At 42.6% G+C, this 25,300-nt stretch overlaps 1 protein-coding gene across 1 annotated transcript in view; it reads left to right on the top strand.

Annotated features, from left to right (window-relative positions):
- SLC36A2 (solute carrier family 36 member 2) overlaps nt 1–23,726 on the top strand; it is a 31,947-nt gene extending 8,221 nt beyond the window's left edge. The window contains exons 5-10 of the mRNA XM_015141255.3: nt 650–734; nt 4,313–4,531; nt 6,889–6,987; nt 14,830–14,996; nt 18,059–18,228; nt 23,002–23,726. Of these exons, the coding sequence (XP_014996741.2) occupies nt 650–734; nt 4,313–4,531; nt 6,889–6,987; nt 14,830–14,996; nt 18,059–18,228; nt 23,002–23,273 (1,012 nt within the window). The 3' untranslated portion in view covers nt 23,274–23,726. The remainder of the gene's footprint in view (nt 1–649; nt 735–4,312; nt 4,532–6,888; nt 6,988–14,829; nt 14,997–18,058; nt 18,229–23,001) is intronic.
- Nucleotides 23,727–25,300: the final 1,574 nt, after the last annotated feature.

Genomic DNA, 25,300 nt, shown 5'->3' with positions numbered 1-25,300 from the left:
ATGTGAATGGTAGCTAATAAAAACATTGTGCCTGCTGCCCTACATTAATTAGTATCAATGATGAGGAATGCCACCAAGCCAGGTATGGGGGGAGGCTCATGACCAGAAGAATTTTACCACTTGCTGAGCTGAGAGTGTGAGGGTGGTTAAAAATCATCTTTTAAAAAGAACTATTGTTGGCCAGGCATGGTGGCTCATGCTTGTAATCCCAGCACTTTGGGAGGCCAAGGTGGGCGGATCACCTGAAGTCGGGAGTTCGAGACCAGCCTGACCAACATGGAGAAACCCCGTCTCTACTAAAAATACAAAATTACCCAGGTGTGGTGGCACATGCCTGTAATCCCAGCTACTAGGGAGGCTGAGGCAGGAGAATTGCTTGAACCTGGAAGGTGGAGGTTGCGGTGAGCCGAGATCACGCCATTGCACTCCAACCTGGGCAACAAAGCAAAACTCCGTCTCAAAAAAAAAAAAAAAAAGAACTGTTGTTACCTCACTTCTTTGCCCCATTATTGATTGTGGTGGAAGGACCAAGTGTGCTGGTGCAGGGCCACCAATCCCTGGGGACAGAGGGCAGAATGGCAAGAAATGGAACTGACAAGTTGACTTATTTTATAACAAGTTTTCTTTTTCCCTCTCTTCTCCCTTCTAGGCATATCGTGAGCTTCTTCCTTATTGTCACCCAACTTGGCTTCTGCTGTGTGTACATTGTGTTTTTGGCTGATAATTTAAAACAGGTAGAGGCTTCTAGAGAAAACGGGAGGGGAAAAGATGGACAAGGACACACCACTGCTAATTGTTTAACAAACTGCTTCTTCTCTTTGGGTCCTCATCAATACAACAAAGGAAGTTAAACTAGGTGTTGTCAAACTTGCCTCCCCTAGTTCACATATCTGCAGATTTCTGTGTGGTTACTTTTGCCACAATACCGTTTGTCCAGTATCTTAGACCTGTCCTCAAAGTTGATCTCTGCTGAACTGGAAAGACCCTTGGATTTTGTCAATCTTCCTGCCTTGAAGCTTAATTATACTTAATGCTTCTAAAATCGATATGGGTCTTCTTTTGATGATTCCTAATCTTCTTTGGGTCATTTTTCTTTCTTTCTTTCTTTCTTTTTTTTTTTTTTTTTTTTTTTTTTTTTTTTTTTTGAGATAGGATATTGCTCTGTCACCCAGGCTGGAGGGCAGTGGTGATATCACAGCTCACTGCAGCCTCAAACTCCCAGGCTCAAGTGATTCTCCTACCTCAGCCACCCAAGTAGATGATGGGACCACGAGTGTGTGCTACCATGTCTGGCTAATTTTTTTATTATTGTTTGTAAAGCCGAGGCCTTGCAATGTTGCTCAGGCTGGCCTCAAACCCCAGGGCTCAAGTGATCCGCCCACCATCTCCCAAAGTGCTGGGATTATAGTTGTGAGCCACCACATCTAGCCTTGGTACTTAATCTATGGCTTAATAGTTGTTTTCCCTAGGAATTGTTTCTGATTTAACCTACAAGTTATCTTACACCAATTTGAGCAAATAATATGGGTAATAGCAGAGGCCATCCTTAATCAGTAAGTTTAAAAAGAAAACTATTCTTTAGAGCTCTTTATCTGCTTATAGCAGTAATACCAGAAATTCAAAAATGTAAACTAGCTAAAAGAAAAATATAGTAAGCTTTCAGAGTTAGCTTCTATTATGTCAGGTACAGTGCTGAGCATTTTACATGGTTTCCTTCATTTAATTATCTCCATGACCTTATTAGAGCAGGTACTGTGGTTATTCCCATTTTGCCGATGAGAAGACTGAGATTATAAACTCTACAATGTAAGGTAGCAGAGCCAGAGTTAAAAACCCAGGCCTTCTGACAACAGTGCTCAAGTTCTTAAACCTATGCTGTATTTCTTCTGTACAGAAAACAAAATAAAATAAAATTACTCTTAATCCAATTATTCATGGTTATAATTTAACGTAACCTTAACTGGTCAGCATTTTGCAATATCCTTACATTTTGTCATGTAATTTTTAATAGTTTCATAATATTCCATCACACAGATTGATCATAACCTAATCAATCTTGTGTTGCTGGACATTTCCCTTATTTCCCTTTGTTTCTCTACTATAATCTGTAGGCTGGCACAAAGGTCTTTGTGCACTTCTTTATTTCCTTAATGTTTCTTAAAGTAAAATTACCGAGTCAAAGAGTTTGATTGTTTTGAAGGCTCTTAAAACATTGCCAGATTGCTCTTTAGAAAGCAATCTGACATGTACAGACCTATACTCACCATCTGCAATTACTATTATCTGCATTTATTTATCATCTGCATTTATTATCAAGGCAAACACTGTATCAAGGAGTTTACAGGCCAAGTTGAGTGTGTTCTAAAACCTCATAAGTTAAATATCAATATGATATTTTGGTGCCAGGCCAGGATGCCACTAACAACAACAACATGAGGTCAGGGTGCAAACTACATTGCAGAGATCACTGGAGCAGGGAAAGCGTCCTCCAGGGGGGTGGTGCATCTGAGCTGCGTACTGACAGGTTGGAGAAAAAAAGTGGTGGCAGCCAAGGTGGGAGAAGGAATCAGTGAAAACCAGGAGGCAGAACTTATGAGATTGCCCAGGAGAAGCAAAACAATTGGTTACAGGAGGAAGAGTAGGTCATGGGAGAGGAAGAAACTGTGAAGGTTTGATAGGGACCATTTATGGAGGGCCTTGAGTACCTAGCTAATGTTCCAGTTATTTTTCTGATTGTAGTGAGGAATCAGAAAAAATCAATACCTAAATGATTCATTTATGTATCCACGGTGTATTGTTAAGTGCAAGGGACATTTCAAAAAAAAAGTGAATGCTATGATTGAAGTCTTGTAAAATAAAAAGAATGTGTATAATATATGTAATTTGTGATATTGTGTAGAAAATATATAGATGAGTATCTTCCAAGATGTTAGCATCTTGGTACTGAGATTATCAATGCATTTACATTTTCCTCCTGCTAAACTCTAGTTCCTAATTGTTCTGCAGTGATTTGTATTGCTTGTCCAATAAGACGGTATCAGTTAGGTCATGCTGACTTTAAATGGAGGGTGGTAGCATCCACCTACCCCTGACTTTACAAGGGGGTGTTTATATTGTGTGGGGGAGTGGGGGATGGCTTCTTGTTTATCACAGTAATTGGGGATGCTCATGGCATTCATTGGGTGGGGTCCAGGGCTACTAAATGTTCTGCAACGAATGGTCCAGTCCACACAAGAAAGAGTTTTTTATTTAAAATGCCAGTATTGTACCAATTAGGAATCAGTAAGTGTATGTGTTAATTAGGAAACAGTAAATGATGGAGCTTTTGGGTTATACGCCAAAAAAAAAAAAACGATTCTGAGGGAATTTAAGCAGAAAATAAGTTCCATGGAAGGATATTACTTTCCACTAAATTAAAAAGCAGGTCTGAGGGAAGAACAGGAGCCAGGGTAGCGAGGAGGATGTAGATGGTAGAACTAATGAGCAGCCTCCTCAGGAATCCACTATCGGAATTCATCTTTACCCTTTTCTAGTCCGTCCTTAGGTCCCTATGCTTTAGGTTTACATTCAGACTCCTGGAAGAGGGTCTGAATGCCCCAGCTTGAGCCAAAGGCTAATCAATCCCCTAGCTCTGCCACATGACTGTGATTTACAGTCCTCCAACGCTGCATTCAGTGACAAGAGAGAACTCACCAAAATCAAATTGGTATCAGGAGAAATGGACACTAGTTGCTAAAAGCTGACAAATAGCCACTGTGAATCCAGTTATTTATTTGGTATTTACACTTATTTTTTAACTATTTGTACAACCTCTTTTTTTTTTTTTTTTTTTGATAAAGGGCCTTACTCTGTTGCCTAGGCTGAAGTGTGGTGGCGTGATCTTGGCTCACTGCAACCTCTGCCTCCCAGGTTCAAGCGATTCTTGTGCCTCAGCCTCCCAAGTAGCTGAGATTACAGGCGTGTGCCACCACACATGGCTAATTTTTGTATTTTAGTAGAGATGGGGTTTTACCATACTGGCCAGGCTGGTCTCGAACTTCTGACCTCAAGTGATCCACCTGCCTCAGCCTCCCAAAGTACTGGGATTGCAGGCGTGAGCCACTGCGACCAGCCTGTTCAGCCTCTTCTGAGGTAGTATGGTGCAGAGGGTTCAGAAGAAGTTCTAAATGCGCCCTAACTCACTGTGAGATTTGGCACTGTGGGGCACTCCCATTCATTGTGAGGGAATTTGATTAGGGGCAAGGCACTGAGTCAACCATGAGGTTGGAAGAGTCATCATCTCCCCTTTTTGCTTCTCCCATTCCTTCTTCAGGTAGTGGAAGCTGTTAATAGCACAACCAACAACTGCCATTCCAATGAGACGGTGATGCTGACCCCCACCATGGACTCGCGACTCTACATGCTCTCCTTCCTGCCCTTCCTGGTGCTGCTGGTCCTCATCCGGAACCTCAGGATCTTGACCATCTTCTCCATGCTGGCCAACATCAGCATGCTGGTCAGCTTGGTCATCATCACCCAGTACATTGCCCAGGTGAGTGCACACCTCACACCTACCCACTCCACTGGGCAGGGTTTTTGTGTCAAGGATAGACTGAGCTTTAGATACCTGGAGGCAACCCTGTAGGTGGGTAAGAGTGTTCTGAGGGACATGCACCTCCCTGTAGCATTTCTTCTACAAGGATGTCTCCGTGCAATCCCATTCTTCTGATTGTCTCCTTCTTCATGTTCTTTCTCCAAATACCTATTTTTATGTCAAATTCTGGCTTTTTAAAAAAAAAAAAAAAAGTCCTTGCAAGGAAAATATCTTGGTTGGTGAACTGTAGACCATTCCTGTAATGGTTGGCTGACAGCAAAAGGCAGGTGAAAACAGGTTCTTGTACTACAGCTAAAAGTTATTGAGTTATCCATAGGGTACAATTTCAGGTACCCAGTATTACCCCTAAGGAAGGCAAGAGAAAAAAAATCTAGCCGGGCGCGGTGGCTCAAGCCTGTAATCCCAGCACTTTGGGAGGCCGAGACGGGCGGATCACGAGGTCAGGAGATCGAGACCATCCTGGCTGACACGGTGAAACCCCGTCTCTACTTTAAAAATACAAAAAGCTAGCCGGGCGAGGTGGCGGCGCCTGTAGTCCCAGCTACTCGGGAGGCTGAGGCAGGAGAATGGCGTGAACCCGGGAGGCGGAGCTTGCAGTGAGCTAAGATCCCGCCACTGCACTCCAGCCTGGGCGGCAGAGCGAGACTCCGTCTCAAAAAAAAAAAAAAAGAAAAAAAATCTAATATTTAGTCACAGAGGAATACATAGAGAGTCTCAAAAACCATAAGTTTTCAATAAGTGTCTTGTTACTAATTAAAAAAAAAACCTATAAGCAAATCTATTATAATGTTAGTTATGATGTCTTTGATGTTGAATTATGGACATTGATTTTCTCTCAGTTTCCTGATTTGCTATCCTTTCTAGTTTTTCTTTTATTCATTTACTTATTTATTTTATTTATTTGAGACAGAGTCTCGATCTTTCACCCAGGCTGGAGTGCAGTGGTACAATCTCGGCTCATTGCAGCCTCTGCCTCCCAGGTTCAAGTGATTCTCCTGCCTCAGCCTCCCGAATAGCTGGGACTACAGGCACGAGCCACCACTCCCGGCTAATTTTTGTATTTTTAGTACAGATGGGGTTTCACGATGTTGGCCAGGCTGGTCTCGAACTCCTGACCTCAAGTGATCTCCCCGCCTTGGCCCCCCAAAGTGCTGGGATTACAGGCATGAGCCACCATGCCCAGCCTAATTCTTCTTTTGTAATGGACAACACTACATAGAAAGTTAAGTCTCAGAAGCCCCTTGGCATATTTAATAAATTCCAGTTGTTCTTTCCTTTTAAGAAACCACAAGAAAAAAAAAGCTATATTGTCTGTGAAATTAAGTAAAAATAAGTCAACCTTTTTAGAATAACTGCAGATCAGTCTTATATTCCTTAGAAGATACTGATGAATTCTATAAAATTGAATTTCCTAAAGAGATAGCTACCTTTAATACATTTTTGGACAATTCCAAAGGTTGCCCAGTTAGAAAAATGGCTCTGTCATCATTTTCACATTCTGGGTCACACAATACATAGAATATTTATTTTACACAGTCTTCTCCCCTTCAATTTACAGCTCATTAAAGAAGAAAATGGATCTTTCATATTTCATACTTTGGGCTCCTCAGATTATTGCTATGACTGCAGTCACAGGAATTTCCAGCACCCATGACCACTGTCCATTCAAAGGTGTTCGTGGGCGCGTTCGGTGCTAATCTGTGGTGTGGAAGGTTTTCTTTTGGAGGATTTTTTTGTTTTGTTGTTTTGTTTTTGAGATGGAGTTTTGCTCTTTCGCCCAGGCTAGAGTGCAATGGTGCAATCTCAGCTCACTGCAAGCTCCGCCTCCCAGGTTCACACCATTCTCCTGCCTCAGCCTGCCGAATAGCTGGGACTACAGGCGCCCACCACCATGCCCGGCTAATTTTTGTATTTTTAGTAGAGACGGGGTTTCACCATGTTGGCCAGGCTGGTCTTGAACTCCTGACCTAGTGATCTGCCTGCCTCAGCCTCCCAAAGTGCTGGGATTATAGGTGTGAACCACCGCACCCAGCCTTTTTGGAGGTTTTTGATAAACCAAACTTCCCTCTAGGAGATACTATTCCTTCAGTACTTTGACAATACCGTCCTCTGGCTCTTTGGTATTGTGCAGTGTTGAAATCAACTTTGATCGTGGCCTACATCTGTTTGAAGTTCTCTAAACTTCTTGACGTTCAATTAAAAAAAATCAGGTCTCATTTCCGATTACCCTTCTCTTAAAGGAGCTCAAATGTGCTTTAAGAGTGACTACCTCATAGCGTTTCTCTCTCCTTTAGGAAATCCCAGACCCCAGCCGGTTGCCGCTGGTAGCAAGCTGGAAGACCTACCCTCTCTTCTTCGGAACAGCCATTTTTTCTTTTGAAAGCATTGGTGTGGTAAGGTTTGAATTGAGGTGGCCTTATCCCTAGTGCTTGTGAGTGACCTTCTGGAAAGGAGCTGGGAGCTCTGGGTTTCTGTGTCCCGCTGGCCATTGTTTTGGGCCTGCTAGAAAATGCCCATGGGAGAAAGTAACCTCTGACCTCACTTGGGACAGTTGTCACCAGCAAGAGAAAAGTTGATTACAACAGAGAGTCAGGAGACAGTTTTATTTTTGTCCCCACATGCCTATTAAACATCTATCGACATGAGTTTCCTAATCTTTTAAAATCAAGATGAACCATGGTGTCCAATTTAAAAGATTTGATTAAACATAATGGAGTTTTAACCTGGAAAGTTCTGTGTATTTACAGTCTATAGTCTCTACTTCCACACTTGTGGAAAGTTAGTGTTGTTTATATATTTTTAAAAATACTTTTAGTGTACATACAGTAACATTCACTTTTTTGGTGTACATTCCTGTAAGTTTAGAGAAGCACGTAGAGGAATAAATGCACCAAAATCAGGATACAGAACAATTATCCTTCTGTTCTCTGCCTGTACTGTCTTCTCTTTTCCAAAGTGTCACATATATGAGATCATACAGTATGTATGAGATTGAGACTGGCTTCTTTCACTTAGCCTAATGCATTTTAAATTCATCCATGCTGTTGCACACATCAATAACACCTTGCTTTCTATTGCAGAGCGTCCACTGTCTGGGCAGTACCACAGCTTATCAACGCACCTGTCAAAGAACATTTGGGTTGTTTCTAGTTTTTGACAATCATGAATGATACTGCTGTAAGCATTTGTGTACAAGTTTTTGACATTGAACATCTTTTCATTTGCTTGTTGGCAATTTGTACATCTTCTTTGGAGAAACGTCAAGTCCTTTGCTTATTTTTAATTAGGTTGTTTGTCTTTTTGTTGTTGAATTTTAAGAGTTCTTTGTTTATTCTAGATACTAAATCCTTATCAGAAAAATGATTTGCAAATATTTTTTCTTATTCTTGTCTTCTCCCTTCTTTTTTCGTTTTAAATTTTTTCCTCTTAAAAATGAGATGGGGCCGGGTGCAGTGGTTCACGTCTGTAATCCCAGCACTTTGGGAGGCCGAGGCAGGCGGATCACTTGAGGTCAGGAGGTCGAGACCAGTCTGGCTAACATAGTAAAATCTCATCTCTACTAAAAATACAAAAATTAGCTGGGCATGGTAGCATGCACCTGTAATCCCAGCTACTCAGGAGGCTAAGGCAGGAGAATCGCTTGAACCCAGCAGGTGGAAGTTGCAGTGAGCTAAGATCGCGCCACTGCACTCCAGCCTGGGCAACAGAGCAAGACTCTGTCCCATTTTTAAAAAAAAAAAAAAAGAGAGAGAGAGAGAGAGAGATGGGATCTTGCTATGTTGCTCAAGCTGGTTTTTAATCCCTGGACTCAAGTGATCCACCTGCCTCAGCCTCCCAGGTAGTGGGGATTATAGTTGCATGACCATAGTCCATCACACCTGGCTTCTCCCTTTCTTGATAGTGAACTGTGATGCACAAAAGTTTTTAATTTTTATAAAGTCCAATTCATCCTCTTTCTTTCTGGTTGTACTTTGTGTGTTATGTCTAAGAATCTATTGCAAAATCTAAGTTCATGGCTAGATGTAGTGGCTCACACCTTTAATCCAGTACTTTAGGAAGCCGAGGCAGAAGGATCACTTGAGGGCAGGAGTTTGAGACCAGCCTGGGCAACATACAGAGACCCTGTCTCTGCAAAAACAATTTAAGAATTAGCTGGGTGTAATGGCACACACCTGTAGTCCCAGCTACTCAAGAAACCGAGTGGGAGAATCACTTGAGCCCAGGAGTTCAAGGCTGCCGTGAGCTATGATTGCACCACTGCATTCTAGCTGGGGTGACAGAGCAAGACCCTGTCTTTAAAAAAGAAAGAAGGAAAGAACGAAATCATAGGTCATGGAGATTTACCTCAGAGTTTTCTTCTAAGAGTTTTATGGTTTTAGCTCTTACATGTAGGTCTTTGATCCATTTTGAGTTAATTTTGGTATGTGGTATGAGGTAAGGGTCAAACTTCATGTTTTCATATGAAGTTATCCGGTTGTCCCAGCACAATTTGTTGAAAAGACTATTTATTCTTTCCGTGTTGTATAGTTTTGACACCCTTGTCAAAAATCAATTGACCGTCGATGTATAGGTTTATTTCTGTACTCTCAATTCTATTCCATTGGTCTATAAGATCATAAGTCTACCATTATGCCAGAACCACACAGTTTTGATTACTATAATTCTATAGTATTCCACTTTAATTGGCCTATTGACTTTTTGACTATATCTTTTTCTATAGTACTTTTAGTAGTTTATCTAGGTACTATAATATATGTTTTCACAGTTTACTTTGAGATAATTAATATTTTATCACTGCTAGTAAACTGTCAACATTTTACAATCATATAGGGCACTTTCCCCTTTATGTTGTATTGCCATATGTATCTAAACACACTAAAACACCAACAATGTTATCATTTTTGCTTTCAATAGTCATACATAGTCCTTGTAATAAACTTACTAGGAAAAAATAGGCTATTATATCTACGCAGATATTTACCGTTTCTATTGCTCTTTCTTTATTCTTGAAATCGTATTTCCTTCTGGCATCATTTGCCTTCAGCATGAAGAACCTTCATTAACATTTCTTTTAAAGCAGGTCTGCTAGTGACAAATTATCTTCATTTTCTTGATCTGAGATTGTCTTTATTTTGCCTTTATTCCTAGAGGATATTTTTTCACGATATGGAATTCTAGGTGGACAATTTTTTTCCATCATTTTGAAAATATGATTTCCTTTCTTTTTGCCCTCAGTGGTTTCTGATGAGAAATCTGCAATTGTTTGAATCATTGTTCTCCTATGTGTTTTTCTCTTGCTTTTATAATTTTTAAAAATCTTTTTTAATCAGCCGTTATACTGTATTATATTTATATTTAATATAGTTTCTTTGAGTTTGCCCTGTACAGGATTTCTTGAATCTGTAAAAGTTTGTCTTTTACCTAATTTACCTAATTTCAGCCATTATTTTTTTCAGATTTTTTTTTTCTTCACCAATCTCTTTTTCTTCTCCATCGGAGATCCCAATAACCTGAATGTTAGACTTTTTGATGTATAGTCATCCCTTAGTATATACAGGAGATAGGTTACAGGGCCCTGCTCCCCCCTCCCCTAAACACACACACCTGGTGTATAACCAATCTGCACCTACTCAAGTCCTGCGGGTGGCCCTGCAGAGCCTGAGTATATGAAAAGTCAGCCCTCCATACATACAGGTTTTGCAGCCCATGAATACTGTAGTTTTAATATGCATTTGGTTGAAAATATCCACTTATTTGAGGACCTGCACAGTTCAAACCCATGTTGTTCAAGAGTCAACTGCATATCCCACAGGTTTCTGAGGCTCTGTTCATTTTTTTAAAAAATCTTTCTGCTCTTTGTTGTTCAGATTCTGTCATTCCTGTTTATCCTCAAATTTACCGACTCTGTTTTCTGTTATCTACATTCTGCTATCAGGCCCCTACGGTGAGGTATTTAAATTTTTATTATTTTATTTTCCAGTTATAATATCTCCATTTGTTTCTTTTACATTGCTTCTACTTTGCTAAGAACTTGTATCTGTGCATTTATTTTAATAGCATTCTCCCTTACTTTTTGAAGTATGGTTATATTACCTGCTTTAAAGTCTTTGCCTAATATTCCCAACGTTTGAGTCATCTTAAGGTTGGCATCTGTTGTCTTTTCTCTTGAAAGTTGGTGAGATTTTTCTTGTTCTTTGTAGGTTGAATAATTTGAAACTGTATCCTATGCATTGTGAATATTATTTTAGGAGACTCAGGATCCTGTTAAAATCCTCTTCAGAATGTTGATTTTTGGTTTTAGCAAACCACCTACCTAGTTAGATTCAGATCATAAGTCCTTGCTCACCTTCTGTGGGCCATGGTTCCAATATCCAATTAGTTTTCAAAGCCCGTAAAGTGATATTTGGCTCTACCCTGCTCATGTGCCACCTAGTGCCAATCGGCAGACAGGACTCTACACAGTAGTTCAGTTCTCAAAGCCTTTGCTTTGATGCCTTCATCAGTTCCACACATGTACAGCTCAGGGCTGGGCCCAGAATATTATTCACAGATTTTAGGAGATTGCTTTTTCCAGTTTTCTCTCCTCTGTGTTTTCCTGAACACTCGCCAGCTCGCAGTGGCTTCTTGTTCCCATCCTCTGGCTAGAAAGCCAGGATTTTAGCCTCCTACACTGTCATGTACTTCCTGTGACCAGGTCTGCCTCTGGGGATGAGCAATGAGTGAAAAGAGAAAGAAAAAGCGTAACAGTGATTCTTTCCAGAGTCAGTTTCATGAGCAGGTGAATCATGCAGCCACATAAGGTCCAACTTTCAGAAGGATCTCGCACTTAGTTTAACGCTCTGCTGGAACCATCTTTCACCAAGGAGCCCTGCATTTTCATTTTGTACTGGGGCCCATAAATTATGTAGCCAGTCCTGATTTCCCACACTCTTCAGACTCTTAAAGCCCATTTTCCTAGTACTACTGTGTAGAGAGGATTTTTATCTCAGATTTTTGGGTGCCTGTGTGACCACTACAGCCACTGATATACCAGAATGCTGCTTAGTGACTGGGACTTGCCTTGAGGTCTCGGCCTGGAGATAAAACAAAGAAACAGAAAAATAGAGTTTCTCTGCATGCTCTTCATCCCACAGGGGACCCTATTCTAAGTCATCTGGCCAAAAAGAAGTTTCTCTTGGCGTTATTTTCTGTCTGTATGCACCACATAGTTCTAAGATTTGGGAGTCCCTTGAGGTTAAACTGGGACATATGGGAAGAAAAAAAATCAGGAAACTCACCACCACGACAGTTGTTTTTTCTTTTTGATTTCCCTCCCCATTCTGCCTTCTACTATTTACTCTTCAGAACCTGTGCACAATTGCTTTATGTATTTCGTCCAGGATTTTTAGCCATAATTAGCGAAAGAGATATTGTGAAGTGTGCTTACTTCATCTAGATGGAACTGGAAGCACTTTGTTTTTAGAATTTGGAGTAGTCATGGACAGAAGCAGAGTGCAGTGGTTGAGCAAGTGACTTTGGAGGCAGAATGTGCTGGAATCTTGGTTTGGCCGGGGCTACTCTCTGAACTCTAACACTCCAACTATAAAATGATGACAATGTTTGTTCAGTAAGTATTTCTTGAATGACTACTATGTGCTGGTGATTCTTAGCATTAGTTGAAATTATCTTAAGAAGAACTCTTCTGGCCCAGTCTCCAATTTTACAAAAGAGGGACAGCCCCAGAGAGAGAAAGGGACTTCAGTTAGGTCACCAGCTAGGAACTGTGCAGATGTGATTAAAGCCTAGTACATCTGACTCTCAGTCCAGGGACCTTCCCACTCACTGTCAACAGCCATTTATCTCTTTGATTGATTGATTGTGGAGAGAGAGAGAGAGAGAGACAGTGAGACAGAGAGAGAGAGAGAGAGAGAGGAAGCCAGCTACCCAGTCTGAGCAGGCCTTGTGGAAAGATCATTTTTGGCCTTGAGAATATATGCAACGAAATTGTGTTGCAGGGTGCAAGAGCTCAGGTTGGATTGTCTGCTCTCCACACAATTATTGTATAATCGTCAAACATCCTCCTGAGCACCTGCTGCAACTAGACCTAATCCAGAAGAAAGTGGAAAGGCACAGGGATGACCCAGCCTGACACTGCCCTCAAGCATCTTCCAAATGCCTGGAATAGAGGGAAGGTTAGGGAGTGTCAGGGCTGGAAGTCTGCATGTACAACAGAAAAGAATTCAACCGTATAAGGGAAAAGATGCTAAATTCCTTAGTAACAAATATACCCATTGCTATAGGAGTAGAAGCAGGTACTTGGACTTTGGATAACAGCGCTGGTCTACAACCTGAATCTGACACTTTCTGGTTCTGCAACTTGGGATAAGTTATCTCACTTTCAGAGCCTTGTTTTCCTCATCTGTAAAACAAGAATTATGGAGGTACCAACTTCATAGAGTTATGGTCTTTACAGTATTAAAAAATAACCACCGCCAATATTTACTAAGCCTTTGACATGCCATTATGGTGCTTGTGTAATTCTCCACAAAATTTGCAAAATTCGGCCAGGTGTGATGTCTCTCGCCTGTAATCCCAGCACTTTGGGAGGCCGATGTGGGAGGATCGCTTGAGCCCAAGAGTTCAAGACCAGTGTGGGCAACATGCAAAAGCCCGTCTCTACAAAAAGATACAAAAATTAGCCAGGCATGGCAGCGTGTGCCTGTAGTTCCAGCTACTCAGGAGGCTGAGATGAGAGGGATCTCTTGAGCTCGGGACGCAGAGGTTGCAGTGAACTGTGATTGTACTACTGCACTCCAGCCTGGGCAACAGAGAGAGACTCTCCAAAAAAGAAAAACAAAAACAAAACAAAACAAAACAAAATTCATTGGAGCCCGTTTTCAGACAAGAAAACAGATTAGCTAAATAGTGCATGTAGAGAGTGCTTAGCACACAGCCTAAACAAGGAGTAGGAGAAGGTAGCAGTGGTCTCTTGGACAGTAAGAGTCTGAGGAGGAAATTATGGGATGAGAGACAGGAAGATTGGTTTCAAAGACAGAAGAGATCTTCAAATGCCCAACTGGCAAGAGGCAGACTGGCCTCAACTTGGATTCTCTTAGAACCAGGTATGCATTTAGGGGAAGAAGGATTCTGAGAACAGGAAAGTGAGAACCTGGAGTGTGGGGAAACGCATTGCTGGCAGAATCAGGAAGCACTGTCTGGTCCCAGCTGCCACCAGCGCCCTTTGTTCCTGGAGTCTCAGACTCCCCACTGTACAGTGATGGGGTTGGGTGGGGGGAGTCTGCACTGGAATTAGGAGTTTCCAACACAAATGCCTTTGGAAAGCAGGTATAATTCACTGGTGGGTGAGGGTGAGGGGAGGAGGGCCTGGTGAATGGGAAAAGAACATTGTGCCTAAAGGCATTCATATTCAATTATGAAAGACTGTGCTGTCAAAACAAAATGCATCTGCTGGCCAGATCTAGCTGACCCAGTGTTGAGATCTTTGGTCTGGATAAAATCTCAGGGCCCTTCCAGCTCTTAAGGGTCTGGGGCTCATCAGGTGACTCCAGGCCTTTCTTTTTATCGCCTTCCTCCTCCTTACCCTCATCTTCCTACCTTTTTTCCTCCTCTTTTATTTCCTTTTTTTCTTTAACTGTGGTCAAACACACCTAACATAACATTTACTCATCTTAATCATTTTCGAGTATACGTATATGTTAAGTAAATTCAGATTATTGCACAACCATCACTGCCTTTCATCTGCAGAACTCTTCAGCTTGCAAAACTGAACCTCTGTACCCATTAAACAATAACTCCCCATACCCTCCTCACGCCAGTCCTTCCCAACTAGCATTCTGCCTCTTTGGACCTACCTACTCCAGGTACCTCATATAAGTGGAATCAGGCAGTCCTTGTCTTTTTGTGACTGGCTTATTTCACTCAGCATAATGTCCTCAAGATCCATCCGTGGGGTAGCATGAGACAAAACTTCCTTCTTTTTCAGGGCTACATAACATTCCATTGCATTGATACACCATGTTTTGTGTATCCATTTTCTGTTGCTAGACCCTTGGAGTTGCTTCCACCTTTTGGCTATTGTGAATAATGCTACTATGCACATAAATATACAAATATCTCTTTGAGGCCCTGCTTTCAGTTCTTTGGGGTAGACATCCAGAAGTAGGATGCCATTTTTCTTTATGTTCTTATTTCTCTTTTTCCGTCTTTCTCCTTCTTACATTGTGATGTTTCTGTAGGTTCTGCCTCTGGAAAACAAGATGAAAAATGCCCGCCACTTCCCAGCCATCCTGTCTTTGGGAATGTCCATCGTCACTTCCCTGTACATCAGCATCGGGACTCTGGGCTACCTGCGGTTTGGAGATGACATTAAGGCCAGCATAAGCCTTAACCTGCCTAACTGCTGGTATCTTCATGGGCTGTCAGGTGGCGGGGACTCAGGGATGAGTGGAAACTTGTAGGTCACTTCCTCCTCCCTTCCACAGCTGGGAAACCGAGGTCTAGAGAGCCTCCCACAGAAGAGGCAGAATTGTCATTGGAACCATGGTCTCCAGATTCTCTGTCCTGGGAGTTCCTCCTTCAACAACAGCCTCCCAAATTGAGTTAAGCCTTGACATCTTAGTTTGAAGGAGGACGTGACTTAAGAAGAGAGGACAAAAGTGAGAGGCCTTGGTCTCCTAAGGAGAGAAGGGAGGGGCACTGGGAGATGGAAAGAGACAGAGAGAGGAGTCGGGGGTGGCCACACTTCCCATAGTCTTGTTTGCCACAGCCAATGGTTCACATTCCCCAAGTCAGAGTAACCAGATAAAAAAATGGAAAACAAAAACCAACTGGGCCAGCCTGGGCAACATGGTAAGACCCCACTTCTACAAAAAAATTACCATAACTTAGCTGAGCGTGATATCTCATACCTGTAGTCGCAGCTATTTGGGATGCTGAGGTAGGAAGATCACTTGAGCCCAGGAGTTTGAGGTTACAGAAGGCTGTCATCGCACCACTGCACTCCACTCCAGCCTGAGTGACACAGTGAGACCCTATCTCTTAAAAACAAACAGGCCAGGCGTGGTGGCTCACGCCTGTAATCCCAGCATTTTGGGAGGCAGGGTGGGTGGATCACCTGAGGTCAGGAGTTCAACAACTGAGGTCAGGAGTTCAAGACCAGCCTGGTCAACATGGCAAAACCTCATCTCTACTAAAAATACAAAAGTAGCCAGGCATGGTGGTGGGCACCTGTAATCCCAGCTACTCAGGAGGCTGAGCAGGAGAATCGCTTAAACCTGGGAGGCAGAGGTTGCAGTGAACCGAGATGGTGCCATTGAATTCCAGCCTGGGCAACAAGAGCGAAACTCCATCTCAAAAAAAGAAATGAATAAATAAATTAGCTAGACATGGTGGCACACACCTACAGTCCCAGCTACTCAGGAGGCGGAGGCAGGAGAATCGCTTGAACCTGGGAGGTGGAGGTTGCAGTGAGCCAAGATGGCACCACAGCACTCCAGCCTGGGTGGCAGAGACTCTGTCTCAAAAAAAACAAGCAAAACAATTTGGGAAGACCACTGGAATCTGTAAAAGTTTTGTGTTCTAACATACCCAATTCATGCAATAGCTAGCAGCCCCACAGACTTCAACAGTGCCATATTGAACAGACACGTGAACCCACATCCCACCGTGCAAGATTTTCTCCCACACCAGGTAATGTCATTAATTAAAGGACATTTGGGTCTTCTCAAGCAGAGAGTCACAGTCACTTGGAGCCCTAATTTGCCTCAATGGGGCTCCTTTCCCAAGATGATAAAGTCACTCATCAAGCATTTATTGCATGCCAATTATAAGCAGATGCCAAGCGGCACTGCTGTGAGTAGACTATGACCTTGGAGCTTCCCTGTCTTCATCGGCTCCTGATTCGGTGGTAATGGTGGAGGGACAGATAATAGTGTATGCACACAAACTATGACATAGAAAAAGAAGCTCTCCAGAGTAGCAAACAGGCCTTGGGGATTTCCAAGGAAAGAAAACACATTGGAAGGAGACAACAGGGAAACTCATTGTCCAGCAGGTCAACTCTCTCCAAACATGGGCCATTCTGGTACACCTGAGTCCAAGTTCCAGTTGCACCGCCTACTAGCTTGTGGTAGTGGATGATTTACTTCACTTCTCTGAACCTCAGTTGCCTCATTTATAAACCAGAGTTGTCATGAGGATTAAGTTGGGCTGTGTCTAAAAGCATCTGGCTGTGGTACCTGCTCAGAAGAGGGGAATTTCAAAAACTTGGACGGGTTTGAACAGATGGAAATGAAGTAAAGAGGGTGCCCAGGCAGCAGGACTAGCGTGAGCAAGAAACACAGCAATGTGGAAGTTAGCCTTTTTAAGGAATGGGCTAAACACACAAGCACACTTATTTATTTATTTATTTATTTATTTATTTATTTATTTATTTATTTTTGAGACAGAGTCTCACTCTGTCACCCAGGCTGGAGTGCAGTGGCGCAATCTCAGCTCACTGCAACCGCTACCTCCCAGGTTCAAGAGATTCTCCTGCCTCAGCCTCCCGAGTAGCTGGGATCACAGTTGTGCACCACCACACCTGGGTAATTTTTGTATTTTTGGTAGTGGCAGGGTTTTGCCATGTTGGTCAGACTGGTCTCAAACTCCTGACCTCAGGAGATCCACCCCTCTCGGCCTCCCAAAATGCTGGGATTACAGGCGTGATCCACTATGCCCAGTGTCACACACACATTTATTAAACATGGAAATGCATCTACATTAGTGGACTGAAGGAAAATAGTCACATCTCAATAGATCAAAAAGAAAAAAACTGAGATAGAACTCAGTATCCCTGAAGCCTCACACACTCTCTGCCCCTAGCTTGAGGCCAGCAAGTAAGCCTGTTTCTCCTTGTATTCCACCCTGACTCCCCCTAATTTCCACATAGCCCTATTTATACACTGTCTCTTCCTCCAAGGATTTGGGATTCTGCAGTTCTCTCAACCAACTAGAGACAACTGTTATGTGCCAAGAGCTTTGGGGAATCCAGAGAATTCCTAAGGACTGATAGATCACAAAGGACTAGAGTGTTTTAGATCCAGGGCTTTTGGTCTTAGCCACTTATCCTCTGTGTCTCCCTGGGCAAAGTATCTGGCCTGAGCCTCTCTTTTCTGAAACGTAAGATTGAGCATCAGGTGGTAGTGATTTGCGAAGATGCAATATATACTCAAGCTCAAGATGATTTTTATTTCATTTAGAAATGACCCTTTCAATTGTTTCCATGGAATCAGGAAAGCTTCCCTCTATTTTCACTGCATGCCCTGCTGTGACTCCCTCCTGACTCTTAGAAAGTCCCTCTCAGTCATTTTCAGAAAGGAAAACAAAAGCCCAAGTCATTGTCGCAAGGTCAGAGGTTAATGTTCCAAGGAGGCCAGTGTCAGAACACAGTGGCCGTGGAGAGCAGCGCTGTGCTTTGTCTTGCAGGCTGTACCAGTCTGTCAAGCTTCTCTACATTGCCGGCATCCTGTGCACCTATGCCCTGCAGTTCTACGTCCCTGCGGAAATCATCATCCCCTTTGCCATCTCCCGGGTGTCAACACGCTGGGCACTGCCTCTGGATCTGTCCATTCGCCTCGCCATGGTCTGCCTGACATGTGAGTAGAAAGGAGAGTGCAGTGTTCCTGCTGATCTTTTCTGAGGGCTATCAAGAATCAGCCAGAATGGGCCAGATGCACTGGCTCACACCTGTAATCCTGGCACTTTGGGAGGCCAAGGCGGGTGGATCACCTGAGGTCAGGAGTTCCAGACCAGCCTGGCCAAAATGGGGAAACCCTGTCTCTACTAAAAATACAACAATTAGCCAGACGTGGTGGCATGTGCCTGTAATCCCAGCTATTCGGGAGACCAAGACAGGAGAATCACTTGAACATGGCGGGGGCAGAGGTTGCAGTGAGCCGAGATCATGCCACTCCAGCCTGGGCAACAAGCAAGATTCATCTTAAAAAAAAAAAAAAAGAATTAGCCAGATGGTAGAGGGCAGTCATGACAATCAGCATTTACTGAACACTTACTGTATTCCAGGGACCATTCTAAAGCTTTACAACTATTCACTCATCTAAGCCTCAAGGACAACCCCATTCTTACATGTACCTAATTAGACAGATTTGCTGGTGTTCAGCCGAAGGGATTGACACAGCTTTTCAAACAATAATTGTAAGAACTTGCTGCGCACTCTGGCACATGCCTGTGATCCCAGCACTTCGAGAGGCCAAGGCAGGCAGATTGCTTGAGTTCAGGAATTTTGAGACCAGCCTGGGCAACATGGTGAAACCCCATCTCTACAAAAAAAAAAAAAGAAAAAAAGAAGCCAGGCATGGTGGCCCATGTCTATAGTCCCAGCTACTTGGGAGGCTGGGGTGGGAGGATTGCTTGAGCCCAGGAGGTCGAGGCTGCAGTGAACTGAGATTGAACTACTGCACTCCAGCCTGGACAACAGAGTCAGAGCCTGTCTCAAATAAATACATTAATAAATAAATCGTAAGAACTGACATGTATTGAACACTTACTGTGTGCCAGGCACTGTGTTCAGCTCTTTCTAGTCTAAATTTCATAATATTTTATTCAGTCCTCACAACAATTCTCATGAGGTAGAACTATGATAAACCCTACTTTATGAAAGAGGAAACTGAGGCAGTGAGTGATTAATAATTGGCCAGAAAGTGTCAGAAGTAGGATTTGAATTCAAGTCATATAAGTCTAGAACCAGTGCCCTTTACCTCCAGGGCAGACATTGAAAATGGGACTCTAATTTGGCAACAGGTGTTGTTTGAACCTCACAATGTTGTATAAATGTGGGCCAACATTTAAAATGTGGGCAATCTTCCATACAAAGGCAGATTTTTAAAATTTTTTGGTGGGGCTACTATAAAATGTTTGGGCAAGCCTGGGATCACATTCCCCATCGGCAACAATCAGCTGGGGCTCCTTGGCCCCTGGACAGTCCTGTGCTTGCCTGTTGGCTGAGGTCATTCCCACTCACTGGCTCACAGCAGCCCCCATGACCCGGAGTACCCCAATCTGCAAGTATTCCACCAGAGGCCAAAGGAGATGGCTAGAGATTCCTGTACAGAGTAGAGGTGGCCCAGCTGTCCCTAAGATGCCTTTTGATTGTAATTGCAAAAGTGTGTTCTTTTTTAAGGCCGAATTGTATTCCACTGTATGTACAAACCACATTTTCTGTATCCATTCATCTGTCCATGGACATTTAGGAAATTCTTTCTTTTTTCTTTCTTTTTTTTTTTTGCATGACAAAGTGTTACTTTTAGATGATTATCAGTACACCGAGTAATAACATGTAACAAGTTCTTGAATTCTACCATCTAATAATTTTAATTAAGAGAAACTAAAAGCAGCCCAAACAGTTATACTAGTATTCATTATTCTAACCATTAGCAGGAATGGACTAATTTAAGGGTAGCTGCTGCTTCACACAGATTACAAATAACTATTTACTACTTTTTCATAGTTAGAATCCTGACATTCAAGAAAACACTACAGGGAAAAAAATGATTAATCTCTTTCTTTCTTCAAATAACTTTTTTTTACTAGATAAAAGAAAGAAAAAGTCAACATTGATACATTGATATATTTGTTACGCGAGCTAAAAGGCATGGGAAAACAGATGACATATACCCATTAAATTTCTAGGAAATACGATGTAAAAAGAAAATCTATAGATAAGTTCTAAGTCTGTACAAAGAAGCTAGATTTTATATTCTCTGAGAAGTGAAGGGACTTGCTACATAATATGCAGAAATCATGTAATACCTTTTCATAAGAATATAACTCGAGCTTCATATTCTTCAAGGGCATCTAAAATGCCAATCCATGGTACAGGCGCTTCTTTCTCCCACTCTTCTTCATTTATGCAGTAGTTTTCATGGATTTCTGTCCAAGTGTCACAGACAAAAGCCAAGAGGCTAGCCAAGGCTTCACCCTCGTTCTGCTGGAAGTAGTTCTGGAGGCTGGTCCTCTTCTTCTGAGCCTCTTGTGCCACTTGAGTGCCACGGCCACTGTGAGATTCCAGGGCTGCAGCTTCCTTGGTCTTGAACTCTTTCTCTCTCTTCAGGCGGTGCTGTTCAGTTTCAGCCTCAGCTGCCCCCTTGGCCTGCTTCAGCCTCTATGTCTTTTGCTCAGACTTGGACACCTTCTCAGTGGCTGTGTCTTGGCCTGCAGCAGCTGCTGGATCCCCTGAGACTGACTGGCTGAGGTGGCTCTTGATTCTTGCTTTTCTAGGCCAGCCCACAGCATTTATTCGACACTGATTTTCTTCTTTTGAGGTGATTCATTCTTAGTTTGACCTTGAAGGCAGGAACCATCCAGTATCTTAGAGATTCCAGATAGATCAAGGAATTTGTCCCACAGTATAAAGATAACAATCCCTTAAGCCTACACTACACTTCATGCATTATCAATTAGCATGTATGAGTAAATAACTTGAAGTAATAGCAAAGATAACTTTCCTGAATGCTTTACATGAAAAATCTCATTGAAGACTTTTATGTCCTATGCAGAATGAATCACAATACCTAAAAGGATAGTAGCCTTCATCTCCATTTTGCAGCTGAGGAAACAAGCTGAGGAAGGGGTGGGACTTAGGCAAGGCCATACAAGAAAGAATCAGACTCCTGCCTTCCAGACCTGTTCTGTTCTACCACAGTCCTCCTCCAAAGGAGGCCTGCTCACGGCTCCTGGGACTTCTTTATGACCAGGAACATTTTTCATCAAATATAATAAAAAATGTAAAAGCCCAGGTCTGTAAAACATCCTGCTAAAAAAACACAATTTCAAAATTTTTAGCTTTTCATGTTTCTTTGTTAGGTGTTTATCTGACATGTGTGCAAAACCTGGAGAAGACACTTCTTTAAAGACACCTTGTGGATTTTCTTCCAACTGAAGATCTCTTTGTATATAAATGATTTCATATTCTAATTGTTTGCAAGTAAGAGGTCTTCATACTCATGTTAATTATTAAAATGCTCGGCATTTTAAAAATTATTTATTTATTTTATTTATTTATATTATTTTTTATTCATTAAAATGCTAGGCATTTAAAAAAAGACAAGACTTCTAAAAAAATTTGTACATTGATACAAATTTTCATAGTACAAACCTTGATAGTTTGTACATTGATATATTCCAAACAGCTTGAGCGGTTCCCAGCACTGTTATTTAGTGTTATTTATTAAATAAGAGCTTAAGTTTTATTGGATATGTAAGATCCAAAATGCACCTCGGTAGCATAAAGATTATTTTAAGCTAAAAACATCTGAACAAAAAGAAGCTGCAGAAAGAAACTTTATCTAATCTTCTTTCGCTGATGTAAGCAGGACCTCCTGAAAAATACAGCTGCCATAAATCCCTTCTTTGGGAAGTTTAGAGCCAGAAAAGAAACTTAGCATTATCATTGGAATTACTAACTGTTTAACACATTTTATCTGAAACTGTCGTATCTTCCATTTGTTCTTCCATAAAAGCCCCTCCTCCTCCCTCCTTTTCCCCATATTAAGGGGGTATCTTTGGCTGTTCTGGAAGCCAATTCATCTCAAGGCTCTGGAGCTTATAAACACACTTTGTCTTTTCTCTCGTTAATCTTACCTACTGTCAGTTACATTCACAGGCCCCCAACCACTGACTCTAAGTTGATAGGGGAAAAGTTTTTGAATGAGTACATTTCCTCCCAACAATATGAATGAAGAATATGAATGAATACAATTAGAGACACTCCAAATTTTGTTGTGGTGGTTGTTATTTTGAGATGGGGTCTCACTATGTTACCAAGTCTGTCCTTGAACTTTCGGATCCTCTTGCCTCAGCCTCTCAAATAGCTGGGGCTATAGGAATGTGCCACTCTGCCTGGCTGAATTTTTAATGCGTAACTTCTAGGGAATATAATTAGGGATATTGGAGGACTTTCAACTTTTCTTTCTGTAATCGAATTTCTGCAAAACAACTGGTTTATTTTTTAAGAAGAGGATTTTTTTTTCTTTTTTTTTTTCTTCAATGAGACAGGACCTCACTTTGTCACCCAGGCTGGAGCGCAGTGGTGCAATCTTGGCTCACGGCAACCTCTACCTCCCAGGTTCAAGCGATTCTCCTGCCTCAGCCTCCTGAGTAGCTAAGATTATAGGCTGCTACTACCACACCCGGCTAATTTTTATATTTTTAGTAGAGACAGGATTTCACTATGTGCGACAGACTGGTCTTGAACTCCCAGCCTTCAATGATTGACCCATCTCGGCCTCCCAAAGTGCTGGGATTACAGGTGTGAGCCACTGTGCCCGGCCAAGAAGAGGACTTTAAGAACAAACTTTCAAAGCTTGGCTAAGCCTGGAATTCTCTATCTGTCCCCTATCCCCTCCCTGCAGGCCTCCTGGCTGTCCTCATCCCCCGCCTGGACCTGGTCATCTCCCTGGTGGGCTCCGTGAGCAGCAGCACCCTGGCCCTCATCATCCCACCACTCCTGGAGGTCAGCACCTTCTACTCAGAGGGCATGAGCCCCCTCACCATCTTCAAGGACGCCCTGATCAGCATCCTGGGCTTCGTGGGCTTTGTGGTGGGGACCTACCAGGCCCTGGACGAACTGCTCAAGTCAGGAGACTCTCCCCTGTTTTCCAACTCCACCACTTTTCTTCGGTGAGCCTGGCAGTGCTCCTTGCCCACCAGCACCCAACTTTTAGTGATATGGATCTCTGTTTTTTTGTTTTGTTTTGTTTTTTTGAGATGGAGTTTCACTCTTGTTGCCCAGGCTGGAGTGCAATGGCACAATCTCAGCTCACCGCAACTTCCACCTCCTGGGTTCAAGCAATTCTCCTGCCTCAGCCTCCCGAGTAGCTGGGATTACAGGCATGGGCCAGCACGCCTGGCTAATTTTGTATTTTTAGTAGAGATGGGGTTTCTCCATATTGGTCAGGCTGGTCTCGAACTCTCGACCTCAGGTGATCCACCCGCCTTGGCCTCCAAAAATGCTGGAATTACAAGCGTGAGCCTCCTCGCCCAGCCGGATCTCTTTTATATGCATTATCTTTATGTCACTGCTTTGCCTTTTCTCTGGGCAAAGTCATGGTGAAACAAGAAAGCTACAAGCTCTAAATGGTGTTGGTATTTTTTAATTTTGTTTTGTTTATTACTTCTTCTTTTCATATCTCTGGCATTCCACCACATTGTGAGCTTTACCTTGGAAGGCTCTGGACTCTAGCCAAGCTTATGACAATTCGGACAGTGAATTTCATACCTAACCTGGAGCTATGCAAGAAGAAGCCACCAGAGGGCCCCAAGTGGCAGCAACTGGCCGAAGGAGGTGCAGCCAGCTGATACTGTCCACGCTTTGGCAGACAACCAGTTTTCCCTTTTCTGGGTCTGTTTAAAAAGCAAACACTAAGGGTGGGTACATAATCCACAAGTCAGAAAGTTGTGCACGGCTCCAGTGTTGAGATGGGTAGGGCCAAGATGACCAGTGTGAAACTCTCAGATAGAAAGGACCCATGCGTATTAAATCAGGGGCAATAAACATTTCAAACCATTAGATAGCATTTCCTCCCAACTCAAAGATCCCAACAATGAATAGGAGGCATGGAAGTAGATGCGCCAATGGGGAGGGATGAGGGGTGAACATGAAAATTATTTGAATAGACTTTACCTCCTAATTCTTGCAACATGCATTCTTGATTACCTACTGTGTGCCAAACAAGATTTTGTAGAATATTGTAAAAATGACCATAAATTCCTGTTGATAATGTGACTTTGCAGCTGCTCCTATGAAAAGATGAAGTCTATATCTGTATCCCTTAAATTTTTTTGTTTGTTTATCTGTGGGTTTTGTTTTGTTTTGTTTTGTTTTTGTTTGTTTGTTTTTCTGAGATGGAGTCTCGCTCTGTTGCCCAGGCTGGAGTGCAGTGGCACAATCTCGGCTCACTGCAGTCTCCACCTCCCGGGTTCAAGCAATTCTTCTGCCTCAGCCTCCCGAGTAGCTGGGATTAAAGGCACCTGCCACTATACCCGGCTAATTTTTGTATTTTTCACAGAGGTGGGGTTTTACCATGTTGGCCAGGCTGGTCTCAAACTCCTGACCTCAGGTGATCCACCCGCCTCAGCCTCCCAAAGTGCTGAGATAACAAGTGTGAGCCACCGTGCCTGGCCTCTCCCCTTTAAATTTGATCTTGGCCTTGTAACTTGCTTTGACCAATGGAACATTAGTAAATGTGATGCAGTCAGAGGTTTGTTAATAACCTATGCATCAGAACTTACATGCATGCTCTGTAGAGTTGAGACCACCAAGTAAAGCATCCTGGGCTAGCCTACCAGAGGATCAGAGACCACGTGGAACATAAATGAATCATCCCAGTTGAGCCCTGTTCGCAGATCAACCAGCCTGCCAACTTCCAGATACATGAGTAAAGCCATCCTAGACTATATCCAACCCCAGTCAGGCTGACACAAACCATAAGAATTGTACAGATAATCCACAGAACTGTGATAAATAATAAAGATGTTTGTAATTTTAATACATAAAGAGTGGGAAGTTTTATGCAGCAAAAGATACCTGATACATCATTCTAAAAAGGATACACTGATTAATGAGAAAAGAATCCCCGCTGTCAAGCAGCCAGTCTACTGTCCATTGGGAAAGAGTAACAGGTAATCAACTAAGTCAATACCATCATACGT

Source organism: Macaca mulatta, chromosome 6 (assembly GCF_049350105.2).
Source record: "Macaca mulatta isolate MMU2019108-1 chromosome 6, T2T-MMU8v2.0, whole genome shotgun sequence".
NCBI lineage: Eukaryota > Metazoa > Chordata > Mammalia > Primates > Cercopithecidae > Macaca > Macaca mulatta.
This window is presented reverse-complemented; position numbering and strand designations above follow the sequence as displayed.